The sequence below is a fragment of the Tursiops truncatus genome, chromosome 14 (assembly GCF_011762595.2).
Source record: "Tursiops truncatus isolate mTurTru1 chromosome 14, mTurTru1.mat.Y, whole genome shotgun sequence".
Taxonomy (NCBI): domain Eukaryota; kingdom Metazoa; phylum Chordata; class Mammalia; order Artiodactyla; family Delphinidae; genus Tursiops; species Tursiops truncatus.
The window spans coordinates 59,653,992-59,668,527 of NC_047047.1; the positions used below are offsets into that span (position 1 = coordinate 59,653,992).

A 14,536-nucleotide genomic window follows, 5' to 3' on the forward strand; every position below is an offset into this window, starting at 1 on the left:
TTGGTAAAAGGGAACCATGTATTTATTTTGTTAAAAAGGACTCCTGTATTTGGGAATCAATTTGCTATACATAATGCTAAAAGAAAAGACAAAAGAATGTATTTTTCCCAAGAAAACAGTTCCCACCCCCAGAAGTCTTACTGATTGGAAATGCTGGCTTGATTGACAATTGTTTTCTTCATTGTAGGCATCTGTACAATACTTGATACATTATTACTAATCTGTAATCATATTTTGTCACTATTCTTGACAAATAACTTTGAAGGAAAATGAATGATGGCATCGTCTTCTTGATCAATTATTGGAGGGTATAGAGGCTAATGATTTTTAAAGTGTATGGCACCAAAATATTTAAAAGGCTTTAAAAAATTAAGAAGTGCCCTTTAGATTTGGGAACAGCACCGTGAAACAAAAAACTGTATTATAATCTGTCACTAGATATTATCGTAAATTCCCTTGCAAAAACTGTTTAGGAACTATTTTGGTTTCCTCTTAAAATTCTCCTTAAATTCTAGAATGGTATGAAGTGTCAAATATGTCATAAAACCATATTTTATTTTTGTTATCATTTAATTAATTTTACTAATAAACCTAAATAAAGATAAGAAATTCAGTAACTAAAAGTTTCTTCTCACATTTATTTAATAAGCATTTAACATATATTTTGTGAAGGTTAACACCCCCTCTCTCTCCACAATTCTCTTACAGATTTATCTGTTTCATGCTTTTCCTTACTTACTTTATCCCTGTACCAGATATCGGTTGACCTCATTCTGTCCCAAGCCAGCCCTTCCCCTTTGCTCTTGACCTCATTCTCTTGTTTCCTTTGAGACTTCACTCTAATATCATTCTTCTTCTCTGTTTCTGGCTGACTCTTTCTCTTTTGCTCTCTCTTGCCCTCATCTGAAGCTTTACCCTCTTTGTTCTCTTTCCATCCCCTCAGCATGTAAGTAAATTCAAGTGTCTCCCATCCTGGGCAAGGGGAAGCCTTTTCTGACTCCATTTCCCTCTCTGGCTTTTGTTTAGTCTCTCTTTCCTTCATTTCTTTCATTCCTGTGTCTCTTTGGTGATATCGTCTAGGAATCACAATTACTAGTTACTAATTCCATGTCCTTTCCCTGTGTATGATCCCTCTGCATTCTATCTTCTGGCTGTTCCACTTAAATATAACAAGATATCAGTATCTACCTAATTTGGCTGATCCAAGGGGTATTTTACAGTCCTTATTTTACTGGATATACTGACTATCTGAAACTGTGGACCACTCCGTCCTTTTTGAAATCTGTTCAGTATTGGCTTTTTTGACACTTAACTCTATGACAGTTTCTATTCCCTGTCATCATAAACTCCTTTTATTTTTCTCACCTTAAATATTAACATTTATCAAGGCCAGACCCTAACTCATTCTTTGCATTGCACACATCTTCTTTGGTAGATTGAATCCACTTTGTGGTTTTATATGCTATTGACTCATAAATCTCTTCTTTAGGCTTCAGACTGCCTACAGAACATCTCAAAGTGGCTGTCTCATTGTACATAAATCCCTACAAGCACTGTTTCTTCTTCCATATATATATTTTTTTTTTGGGAGGGCAGGGGTGGCATCACGTGGCTTGCGGGATCTTAGTTCCCCGACCAGGGATCGAAGTGAGAATGCCAAGTCCTAACCACTGGACTGCCAAGGAATTCCCTTTCCATGTATTCTTATCAGTTGGTGGCACTACCAGAATTATCCAAACTAGAAACCTAAGAGTTATCCTTGATTCCTTGTACCGTTTTACTATCTATACCTTATTAATTACCTCCCCCTGAATATTTCTTGAATTTACTCCTGCTCTGCCCCTTTTATCACTGTCCTCGTCTGGGTCTTCACCTTCACTCTCCCAGTCTTCTGAAACAGTCCCCTTGCCTTCATCTTGATTCTTTCCAATCTGTCTTCTACACTATAATCAAAGTTACCTTATTAAATACTTACTTCACCCTGCTTCTCCTGGGAAACCCTTCAGTGGTTCCCTATTGCTTTTAGGATAATTTCTTTAATATGTCATAGAAATCCCACTATAAACTAGCCACTCTCATCTCTTCCGCTTCTTGCCTCAAATTTCACAGTCCAGTAATACTGACTTTCTTATAAATTTCCCCACATAGCATGCTATTTTTCCTTCTGTGATTTTGTAGGAGCTGCCTCCTTTGCCAGGAATGCCTTCCCTCTGTCCTTTGACTGGCCAACATCTGTACTCTAGGTGTCATTCTCTCCAAGAAGCTTTCATTCATCCCAGTCACTCTCCATGGTAACTGGTATCTGTCACTATTATTGTACTTACCACATTGTCTTTTGAAGACAAGGATGGTACTGTGTCTTAATCATCTGCATGGCCCCTGCATCTAGCATAGTGCCTAATACATAGTTTATCTTCAATAAATATTTTATGGTATGACTAAGAGAGGATATAGGTCAGATAACACCATTGACATTTTAAATCTAACATCTGTGATCCATCTTGATAGTACCACTTCATAGACTCATTGTGAGGGTTAACAAGTAAAATTTCCAAGTTGGCTTTTATCAGGAAACAGTGCTAAGCAAACCCCCTCCCCTGCCTTCTCCTTGCCCCCCCCCCCCCGCCCACATGCACATCATTCATGTGTCACATCTTGCTGTTTGAACATTTGGGGATTCCTGTAGGTCTCAGTTCATGTCCATTAATGATGACAGAGGCCTGTTGCTCCCAAGAATGACTGCCATTCATAGCACAAATGGCCTAAAGAGTGTATCCAAAGTGCTGAAGGACATCAGAGAAGGGAAAGGGTCTCCGTTCACTTCCTCAGGGAATGTGAGTTGTGGTTTCTCTGAAAGTAGATTAAATTCAAATGGTGTATGTTAACATGCTTTTTAAAAAAAATCAAGACAAATGGAAAGAAAAAAGGGAGGGAGAAGGAAATATGTAATTTTTTTAAGGAGAAATATATGTACTTTAAAATTTTAATTTAGACATTTCAAACCCTACATTTGCATGTTTCCAAGCCTGTTTTTGCCACATTTCAGAAGAAAAATAGAAACTAGGAGGTGTATTTTATACTTTTTGTTTTGTATATTTTACTTTCCTTTGGAATCTAAGTACCTTTATGATTTGTGCTTTTTTCCCTGCATTCTTGCTGTTCTTACAGATCCTTCTGTTTTAAGAGGCCCTCTCCTAGGCCACACCGATGCAGTCTGGGGTTTGGCTTACAGCGCAGCGCACCAGCGTTTGTTGTCCTGTTCAGCAGATGGCACTCTCCGTTTATGGAATACAACCGAGGCTGCTCCAGCCCTGAGTGTATTTAATGATAATCAAGGTACATACTTTTTTTCCGTTATTTTACTCAGTGTTTTATAAAATTATTCTAAAAAGAACAAATAAATAAATGATTCTACAAACTCTTACTGTTTAAATTTAATTTGAAGGTTGTTTTTAAGCAGTAAAAATATATTTGCTTGAATTTCCAACTTAGTATGTATAAGTTTAAAAAGCATACTATTTGGTGAAATAGCATGCCTTTTTTGAATTTTTAAAAATTGAGATATGATTTCTGTACAGTAAAAAACAGATATCAAGGGTACATTTTCATGAGTTTGACAAATACATAAAACTCTTGCACCTATCAAGATCGAACATTTCCTTCACTGCCCTAAAGTTTCTTTGTGTTCTTCCCAGTCATCCACCTTCCCCATTCCTAACCAGTGGTACCCACTGTTGTGATTTCTTTCATTATAAATTAGTTTTGTCTATTCTAAAACTTCACATAAATGAAATCATACAATGTGCACTCTTTTTGTATCTGACGTTTACTCTCACGTGTTCTTGTGATTCATCCATGTGGTAATAAGCATTAATAATTTATTTTTATTGTTTAGTAGTAAGTATTTCCTTAAACCACTGTGTTTATCATTTAGCTCTTCATGAACATTTGGGTTGTTTCCATTTTTTCCTATTATGAACAAAGATGCTGTGATTTTTTTTTTTTTTTTTTTTTAATCACAGGCAGGTAAAGACCTGGAAATAGAATTTCTGGGCTTTAGAATTAGAATTGTGTGTTTTAACTTTATGTGAAATTGCCAGACTTTCTTTGAAAGTAGTTGTTCCATGTTACACCACTGACTGCACCGTGTGAGAATTCCAGTTGCTCTACATCCTAATTACAAACGTTTGGTGTTGAGGATATATTTAATTTTAGCCATTTTGGTGGGTGTGTAGCAGTATTTCATTGTGATTTTAATTTGTATTTCCTTGGTGGCTAATTATTCTGAGCACCTTGTTTGTGTGCTCATTGGCCATTAATGTACCTTCTGGAAGATACACATTTTTGAACTGTTAGCTTATTTAGATTTTGAACCAGATTTTAAAAATCAGATTATATTCACATATACATAGAATTATATTTTTTTATGTTTATAAATAAGTTCCAAGCTTTACCCTATTCTAGATGATAAATAAAAATACCTTCTTTATTCTTGAGCTGCCATAACTTGTGCCTAGGTTTTGATGAGTTGCCTGCATTTGATATTTGCATAACTCTACCAATAAATAACAATTTGAGTTTTTACTTCTTAAATTCCATACTTTTAGAGAGTTAGAATTCCTATTGAGAGATGGGCTTTTAAAATGAAGAATTCCTGTGATGCCCCTCTAAACCCCAGGTTGATTTGAGGTGGAAGCAGAAAAACTTGTAGTCCATATGTTTTCCATTTATTTCTAAATAAAGGCTTGGATTCAATGAATACAGTAGCTGTGAGTGGTAGAAGATGTGGTAAACAAGTAAGGATGATAAAATAGACTAGGACTAAGAGTAATGAAAGAAACAATCTGCACTGAATGACTATGAGCTAATTCTTATTCTAATGTTGAGCCTTATTTACTTCTTATACCACCGTTTGTTTTGCTATATTCTAAGCACATTGTGAAGTAGACCCTCTAACTGCCATTCTCTTCGAATATGTTCTGACTCTTAGAATTGGGAATCCCTGCCTCTGTGGATCTAGTGAGCAGTGACCCGAGCCATATGGTAGCATCATTCAGCAAAGGATACACAAGCATCTTTAACATGGAAACACAACAACGCATTCTCACTTTAGAATCCAACCTAGATTCAAGTATGTATACCAATTTTAAGTAGTCTGTGTTTGGATCAATTTTTTAAACGTTATCAGAATTATAACTACTAGAGTCAACTATGAAAAACACTTGTCATTATAAAGTGTTCTGCCTCAAAATCATATAACACAGTTATTAGAAGGATATAATGATTTACAGTTGATTTTAAGTCTTTAGGTTAAGTTTATTCACATGTATAACTATACTGTTTGAAGTAGCATTTGAGCTATTCGAAAGAGAAGTCAAGTTTAATTTTATACCAAATGCTTAGTTTTCAATTCTATTTGAAGACAATAATATTTATTCTGAATACAGGCATATCTTGGAGTTTTTGCGGGTTCAGTTTCAGACCTTCGAAATAAAGCACATATTGCAACAGAGTGAGTCACATGAAGTTTTTGCTTTCCCAGTGCATATAAGAGTTATGTTTAGTCTATAGTACAGACTGTTAAGTGTGTACATATCTTAATTTAAAAGTACTTTATTGCTGAAAAATGCTAACCACCATCTGAGCCTTCAGTGAGTCATAATCTTTTTGCTGGGGGAGCGTCTCGCCATGATGTTGATGGCTGCTGACTGATCAGCGGGTGGTTGCTGAAGGTTGGGTGACTGTGGTAATTTCTTAAAATAAGACAGCAGTGAAGTTTGCCGCATTGACTGACTCTTCCTTTCACGAACAACTTCTCTGTAGCATGCGTTGATGTTTGATAGCATTCTACCCACAGTAGAACTTCTCTTGAAATGGGAATCAATCCTCTCAAACCCTGCCGCTGTTTGATCAACAGGATTTTTGTAATTATGTAATCCTTTGTTGTCATTTCAACAATCTTCACAGCAGCCTCACCAGGAGTAGATTCTATCTCAAGAAACCACTTTCTTTGCTCATTCATAAGAAGCAATTCCTCATCCATTCAAGTTTTATCATGAGATTGCAGCAATTCAGTCACATCTTCAGGCGCCACTTCTAATTCTAGTTCTCATGCTATTTCCTCCACACCTGAAGTTACTTCCTTCACTGAAGTCTTGAACCCCTCAAAGTCATCCATGAGGGTTGGAACTAACCTATTCCATACTCCTGTTCATGTTGACATTTTGACCTCTTCCCATGAATCACAAATGTTCTTTTTTTTTTTTTTTTTTTTTTTGGGGTACGTGGGCCTCTCACTGTTGTGGCCTCTCCCGTTGCAGAGCGCAGGCCCAGCAGCCACGGCTCACGGGCCCAGCCGCTCTGCGGCACGCGGGACCCTCCCAGACTGGGGCACGAACCCGCGTCCCCTGCATCGGCAGGCGGACTCTCAACCACTGCGCCACCAGGGAAGCCCCACAAATGTTCTTAATGGCATCTGGAATGGTAAATCCTTTCCAGAAGATTCTCAATTGGCTTTGCCCAGATCCATCAGAGAAATTACTAGCTATGGCAGCTGTAGCCTTATGAAATGTATTTCTTAAATAATAAGACTTGAAAGTCGAAATTACTCCTTGATCCATGGGCTGTGGAATGGAGGTTGTGTTAGCAGGCACGAACAAAACATGAATCTCATTGTACATCTTCATTAGAGCTCTTGGGTGACCGGGTGCATTCAGTGAACAGTAATATTTTGAAAGGAATCTTTTTTTCTGAGCAGTAGGTCTCAAGAGTGGGCTTATAATATTCAGTAAACCATGTAGTAAACAGATATGCTGTCATCCAGGCTTTGTTTTTCCCTTTATAAAGCACAGGCAGAGTAGATTTAGCATAATTCTTAAGGGCCATAGGATCTTCAGAATGGTAAATGAACATTGGCTTCACCTTCAGGTCACCAGCTGCATTAGCACCTAACAAGAGAGTCAGCCTGTTCTTTGAGGCTTTGAAGCCAGGCATGACTTCCCTCTAGCTATGAAAGTCCTAGGTGGCATCTTCTTCCAATAGAAGGCTGTTTCATCTACATTGAAAATCTGTTGTTTAGTGTAGCCACCTACATTCATTATCTTAGCTGGATCTTCTAAGTAACTTGCTGCAGCTTCTATATCAGCACTTGCTGCTTCACTTTGCACTTTGATGTTACAGAGACAGTACTTCTTCCCTTAAATCTCATGAACCAACCTCTGCTAGCTTCAGACTTTTCTTCTGCAGCTTCCTAACCTCTCTCAGCCTTCATAGAATTGAAGAGAGTTAGGACCTTGCTCTGGATTAGGCTCTGGCTTAAGGGAATGTTGTGGCTGGTTTGATTTTCTATCTAGCCCCCTAAGACTTTCTCCATACTGTTTTGCTTTCTTATCATTCATGTGTTCACTGGAATAGCACCTTCAGTTTCCTTCAAGAACTTTTTCTTTGCATTCACAACTTTTGGCTGACTGGAGCAAGAGGCCTAGCTTTTGGCTTGTCCTTTCCACATGCCTTCCTCGCTAAGCTTAACCATTCCTGGCTTTTAATTTAAAGTGAGAAGTGTGCAAATCTTCCTTTCATTTGAGCACTTGGTCATTGTAGGGTTACTGATTGGCCTAATTTCAATATTGTTGTGCCTCAGAGACTAGGAAGGCCCAAGGAGAAGGAGAGAGATGGGGTTACAGCTGGTCGGTGGAGCAGTCAGAACACACACGACATTTATCAAGTTCACCGTCTTATGTGTGTGCACTTCATGGCACCCTAAAACAAATACATTAGTAATATCAAAGATCGGGGACCACAGATCACCATAACAAATATTAATAATGAAAAAGTTTGAAATATTGCAAGAATCACCAAACTGTGACATAGACACGAAGTGAACAAATTCTATTGAAAAAATGGAACCAATAGACTTGCTAAATACAGGGTTGCCACAGACCTTCAATTTTTAAAACAACACAATATTTGCAAAGCACAATAAAATGAGATAGGCCTGTATAAAATAAATCTGTTTTTCATTTCTCATAATTGTACTTTTTTAAAGAATAGTTGCTGTGCAATATTATATGTTATAGGTGTACAGTATTGTCATTCACAATTTTTAAAGGTTATATATACTCCATTTATAGTTATTATAAAATATTGGCTGTATTCCTCATGTTGTACAATATATCCTTGTAGCTTATTTTATTTTTATTTTTTTATTTTTTTAAAATGTCTAAATACTTTTTTTTAATTTTTATTGGAGTATAATTGCTTCACAATACCGTGTTAGTTTCTGTTGCACAACAAAGTGAATCAGCCATATGCATACACGTGTCCTCATATCCCCTCCCTCTTGGGCCTCCCTCCCATCCTCCCTATCCCACCCCTCTAGGTCATCGCAAAGCACCGACCTCTAGACACAAGACAATCAGAGCTCCAGCTCCATTTCTCTGATTCATCTGGCTGCCTTCCTCCTTTATGTGCTGGCTTTTTCCTCAGCCTAACTTGCCCCGTGGTCACAACATGGCTGCCAGCATACCTGGAACAACCTGCTCCCTTGTTCATTTCCAACAAGAGAGGCGACCTCACCCTGAAAAACATACGATTAAAGTTTTTCCTTCCTGTCTGTCTGATACATCTTGGGACACAGCCCACCCTTGAATAGTCATGATCAACTGGAGAGAGCCCTGGGATGATGGGCTCAAGCCTGCGGTCCTGAAGCAGTCACCAGCAAGGGGGACTATACACACACACACACACACACACACACACACACACACACACACCCCACACACACACCACACACACACACCCCACCCCCCCCACCCCCCCACCCCCCCCCCCACACACACACATAAAACCATCCTTGGCATAGACTTGGAATTGGGATCCTCCCCAGGAGCTGGGGATAGACCAGCTTCCTTTGAGCCCTCTGGCTACATTTATTCCATTTACCAAGTTGGGTTGTGTTATAAAGGAGGAAGCAGGGAAGCAGGTGCTCTGCTTAGGCAACCAAGAGTGTCCGGTCCAGATAGCTTGACTCAGGGCACATCTTCAAGGAGCCTGGTGCATCCTTAGCCAACATATTGACAAAAGGCAAAAGTTTCCCCTGCCTCCCTTGCCTGTTTGGCTTGCACTTTTCTTTTGGTGTTTCTTTGAGATAAAAGAAAGAAAGAATTGGAAAAAGAAGGGAAATAGAAAGAAAAACTACTGTCCTCTCTGGCTTTCTCTCTCTCCCTCTCCCCACCCCCTCCACTACACAGAATCCTGGGGATTGTAATAGTGACCACTGATGTCATGGCAACAGGAAATGCAGTATTATGGGCTGAGCCCAGAGGAATATTATCTGTATAAAGTTTTTTTTTTTTCAGTGACTATGAACTTCTTTTTTGTATTTTTTATTTTTTTAACATCTTTATTTGAGTATAATTGCTTTACAATGGTGTGTTAGATTCTGCTGTATCGAAAAGTGAATCAGCTATATGTATACATACATCCCCATATCCCCTCCCTCTTGTGTCTCCCTTCCACCCTCCCTATCCCCCCCACCAGGTGGTCACAAAGCACCGAGCTGATCTCCCTGTGCTATGCAGCTGCTTCCCACTAGCTATCTATTTTATGTTTGGTAGTGTATATATGTCCATGCCACTCTCTCACTTTGTCCCAGCTTACCCTTCCCCCTCCCCGTGTCCTCAAGTCCATTCTCTAGTAGGTCTGCGTCTCTATTCCTGTCCTGCCCCTAGGTTCTTCATGACCAGTTTTTTTTTAAGAATCCATACATATGTGTTAGCATACAGTATTTGTTTTTCTCTTTCTGACTTACTTCACTCTGTATGACAGACTCTAGGTCCATCTACCTCACTACAAATAACTCAATTTCGTTTCTTTTTATGGCTGAGTAATATTCCATTGTATATACGTGCCACATCTTCTTTTTCCATTCACCTGTTGATGGACACTTAGGTTGCTTCCATGTCTTGGCTATTGTAAATAGAGCTGCAGTAAACATTGTGGTACCTGACACTTTTTGAGTTATGGTTTTCTCAGGGTATATGCCCAGTAGTGGGATTGCTGGGTCGTATGGTAGTTCTATTTTTAGTTTTTTAAGGAACCTCCATACTGTTCTCCATAGTGGCTGTATCGATTTACATTCCCACCAACAGTGCAAGAGGGTTCCCTTTTCTGCACACCCTCTCCAGCATTTATTGTCTGTAGATTTTTTGATGATGGCCGTTCTGACCAGTGTGAGGTGATACCTCATGGTAGTTTTGATTTGCATTTCTCTAATGATTAGTGATGTTGAGCATCTTTTCATGTGTTTGTTGGCAATCTGTATAGATCCTCTGACCCCCCAATGGTTCCCCAATTTCTCCCTTCGGCATGGGTTCCCTTCCCCTCCCCCATCCATCCCTCAGGGGTGCCAGTCCCGTCCCGCCTCCACTTCTCCACCCCCTTCACTCCCCACCACGCCCCACATCCTACCCGGTCGCTGGGGGTTCCTCCCGTCCCCTTAGGTGTCCGTGGTCCCCCACCAGTGCCTGGTAGGTGCCCTAGTTGTGAGGAGATGCAAGTTCCGCGTCCTCCTAGTACGCCGTCTTGACTTCGCCCTCTCTTAGTAAATTTAAAATCATGCTTAGCTATATGACCTAAAGCTACTGTAATAAAATAAAAAGCCAATATGAAATTAAGAAGGATGTTAACATTTTTCAAATTACCTTCAGAGAGTATGGTCAATTCTTTGAACATCCTCAACGTAAATGTTGATTTTAATGACTGCTACAAATTAATAAGGTCTCAAGTCAGTGAGTGAGGTGGATAAGCTAAACTAGGCAATTCCATTTCTCCCTCACAATGTATAACTGTAAAGTCATATGACTTTTTGCCTGATACTAGAAGCATTTTCTGAAGAAGAATGCCAAGAACGTTTTGAGCAAAGGCAGCATTCTTGGAATAAGTGATAACTATTTCGAGTTATAATAATATGTCCTGACATTTCCTAAGTTATCAGTTTGATTACTTTAGAGTTATATAAAGCAAATTTCTTTCTTTCTACTGTGACTCCCTTAGCTGTTTATATTTGACTATGTTATTGTATTCTGGAATTTAGCAGGTGTTTTTTTAAATTAAAGTTCAGACCAAACATGTTTTAAGGTAAAAGTGAATTTCATATAGTTTAAAAGGACGAAAGATGTTTGTTGTTAGAATCAGAATAAATTACCTTTCTTCTTATTGATGGCAGTGGTGATTTGACTATGATTAAGTTAAAGGTAGTTGAAGCAGGTAATTGGGTACTTGTGAACCCATTGGAAAGGTAAACTATTTTTAGATCATAAGCTGAATATAAATATTTGGAGGATTCTTTTAGACTCTTTGTTAGAATGATGGCTAGTAGGCCTTCAGTTTATTTCTAGTGTTCTTTGTATTTTGCTTACTTTTACTTGTCTGATTTACCATCACCTGGAGAAATTTCCTTAAAAAGTATTACTAAATAAGAATTTTCTTTTGCCTGATTTCTATCATGCTTCTTTTCTAGATCTCAAAGTAATTGAAGCTATCCTCAGAAACTTCTCTCCCAAAATATATCGGATACTTTACTTAAAGTATTTGTATTTTGTTGTTATTCTCCTGCTAGACCTTACAGTAGATATTGGTCAGTGGTGTGTTATCTCTGGAGGAAAAAATATCCATAGGCTGAATTTTTAATCTAAACTCTTTGTTTAGGACCATTTAAAATGAATATAACTGACCCAGAGCTTACTCCACATGGTCAAGTGACTTTTTGTTGTGCACTTAGATAACAGGCTGGGTGGCCGCCTGCCATTAGCATTGGAAAAAGACTACCTTCAGCTTTTAAGATGTCATATTTCTAGGTACCACATGAAAATCCAATAGAGTAGACTAATATTGGAGCTATTTTTAGCTATGCATCACTATATTTTCTATTATGAGTGTAACTTCATGATACCTATTCAAAGAAGAGTTTCAAAAACAGTACAAGAATTCTTGGTTAACCTTCACCCAGATTCACCAGTTTTTAACATTTTGCCATATTTGTCACATTTACTTTATCATTCTCTGTGTATAATTTAAAATTCTGAGCCATTTAAGAGACGTTATATACCTATTATATACCTATACCCCTAGATCCTTTAGCATGTAATTCCTATGAATAAGGACATTCTCTGACAGCACATTACATTATCAAAATCAGGAAATTTGACATTGACACATGCTGTTATTGTTTACACTCAAATTTGCCAGTTGTCCCAATAATGTACTTTATAAGGACATCCCTTCTCCCAAGACCATGATATAATAATTAGTTTTTAACTTTGACATATCTTAAATTAGTGTTATCTTTGTGTAGATTTTCCCTTTTTTTCTTGTAAAAAGTATTGTAACAAAAATCACTAATTAAACTTAAGTTCTTAATAATTGATTTCCACTTCATAAAAGGCTGTCAGGAGGAACTTGTGATAGTTTAGGTAGCGATTTTGGCAGTTGCCTGATTTGCATGAGTCATCTAGTTGGGATAGAGGTAGAAATTAGAATAGGTACTAGCTTTGTTACCATGATTTTGGGGAAGTCACCGATGTTTTCTGGACCTTGGTTCATTCACTGTGTTATGAACCTAATGACATGTGGCCTGCCTGTCTCATTGTGTGTATAATTAAGATCTCTTTGAACACAATTAAGTAATGTGCAAAAAAATACTATTAGGATGCTATTTTCAGATTCCAAACATGGTAGACTGTTAAATGACCATTTCTATTATGAGAAAGAGAAGATTAAAGAGTTAAAAATTCTCTTTGTCATGTTTATCTTTAGATGATAACCATGTGATAAAGAGCTCTGTATCTAGAATGAGCTGAGATTTAAGTTTGGGAATTATCTACATGAAGTAATGATGGAATTTTATTAAAGTAGCAAAAGTATCATAGAACACTGTAGGATGAGAAATGTCAGTGGCTCTGGGCTAAGCTCTAGGTGGCATCCATTGATAGCAGGTGGTGGAAAAGGAAATTCTAATTCCCAGGTACTTCTAGATTTGTCAGTAGAGTGTTGCTCAGGTGATTCTCATTTCCTAACATCGCAATTATGAACACAATTGCAGAATAAATGAACTAAAGACAAGTTAAAGTCATATCATTTACTTTTCCAATCTCTTAGGTGAATATTCAGTTCTCTTTTGTGTGAAGAAATAGTAGCTTTGACAAATTTGTATTGCTCTTTAATTTTTTCTTTTTAGCAGCCACCTCTTCCTGCCAAATAAATAGAGTCATCAGTCATCCCACTCTTCCCATCAGCATCACTGCTCATGAAGACAGGCATATCAAATTCTATGATAACAATACAGGTAAGAATTTATTTAAATTGATTATTGTTAAAGCAAAAAAAAAAAAAAAATCCCAGCTGTAATTTTGGTGTCTGTCAGTGGCTTTATAGTCAGCGAATAGGCACTGAAACACAAATCCTCTCCCAGATCAGTTTCTTTTTACTCCATCTAAATCTGCTAAGAACTAGTCTTCACGATAGCATATAGAATCATCTTGGTTTATTTAATAGTAAATAGGTGTTATATTTTGGCCCTAGAGCCAAGGTTATTACTAGGAACACAATGAAAAATTCATTCAGATACCAATAAAATGATCTCTCGTTTTGAATATATTGTGGAAAAGTAGAAATTTACTGGAAGTAGAGGCATATGATCATTACAGATGGCAAACCCCTGAGTCATTTCATTTATTTTATTTGTTTTTCCATGGACTAAATTTTTTCTGTATTATAATACTGATTATTTGGTCCTGACTGATTTGCACTGAGGTATGGAGGCTTTCCCAATTTTTATTAGCTTATATTTCACTAGTCTAAAGGAAATGCATGAAGAGCTGGTTGGGAGAACAACTCACTGTATTAGCAGCCATATTTACCTGAGTATCTGCTACTGGCTTTGTAAATGTGTTGACTTTTGCTAACTTTGCTTAGCTGCAAGTGATGAATAATTTAACATTTCTAATCTCTTTGTATGTACTGTTTCCACCAAAATTGTGGCCAGGTTTTCTCTCTGTTACTTTGTCTTTGTCTCAGTATTTTCTTCTGCTTCCACAAAACAGATAATTTGCCTGTAGCTAAAGGATGCAAAGTCAGTGATGAATAATGTCTGAGTTTTAGTTAATGAACATGGCTTAAAGGAATATTTGTGTACAAATTAATGACTTCCAATTTGTGAAAGACAAAAATATAATCTGAAATTTGAGCTTTTGTTTCTCATTATCATGATGGCCAGAGCAGGGAGGGAGACATGTGTTGTTTTCGCAGTTGGAAAACAACTCTATTGATGTAGAGACTACACAGAGAGGGGTGACTGGCAAAGCCAGTACAGCGAGGTAGCTGGCTTGTATTCAGGATAAGATAAACTATTACTAAAGAGTAACAATCTCTTTTTCCAAAGGCAAACTGATCCACTCGATGGTAGCCCACCTAGAAGCTGTTACAAGTTTAGCAGTTGATCCAAATGGCCTGTACTTAATGTCTGGCAGTAAGTACAACT

General features: G+C 37.8%; 1 protein-coding gene across 3 annotated transcripts in view; it reads left to right on the top strand.

Annotated features, from left to right (window-relative positions):
- Nucleotides 1–14,536, top strand: part of STRN (striatin) — a 117,977-nt gene that overhangs the window by 90,267 nt on the left and 13,174 nt on the right. For all 3 annotated transcript variants that reach the window (XM_019942867.3, XM_033838732.2, XM_019942868.3), the window contains 4 exons: nucleotides 3,169–3,336; nucleotides 4,991–5,131; nucleotides 13,235–13,342; nucleotides 14,438–14,524. In XM_019942867.3, coding sequence (XP_019798426.1) covers nucleotides 3,169–3,336; nucleotides 4,991–5,131; nucleotides 13,235–13,342; nucleotides 14,438–14,524 — 504 coding nt within the window. The remainder of the gene's footprint in view (nucleotides 1–3,168; nucleotides 3,337–4,990; nucleotides 5,132–13,234; nucleotides 13,343–14,437; nucleotides 14,525–14,536) is intronic.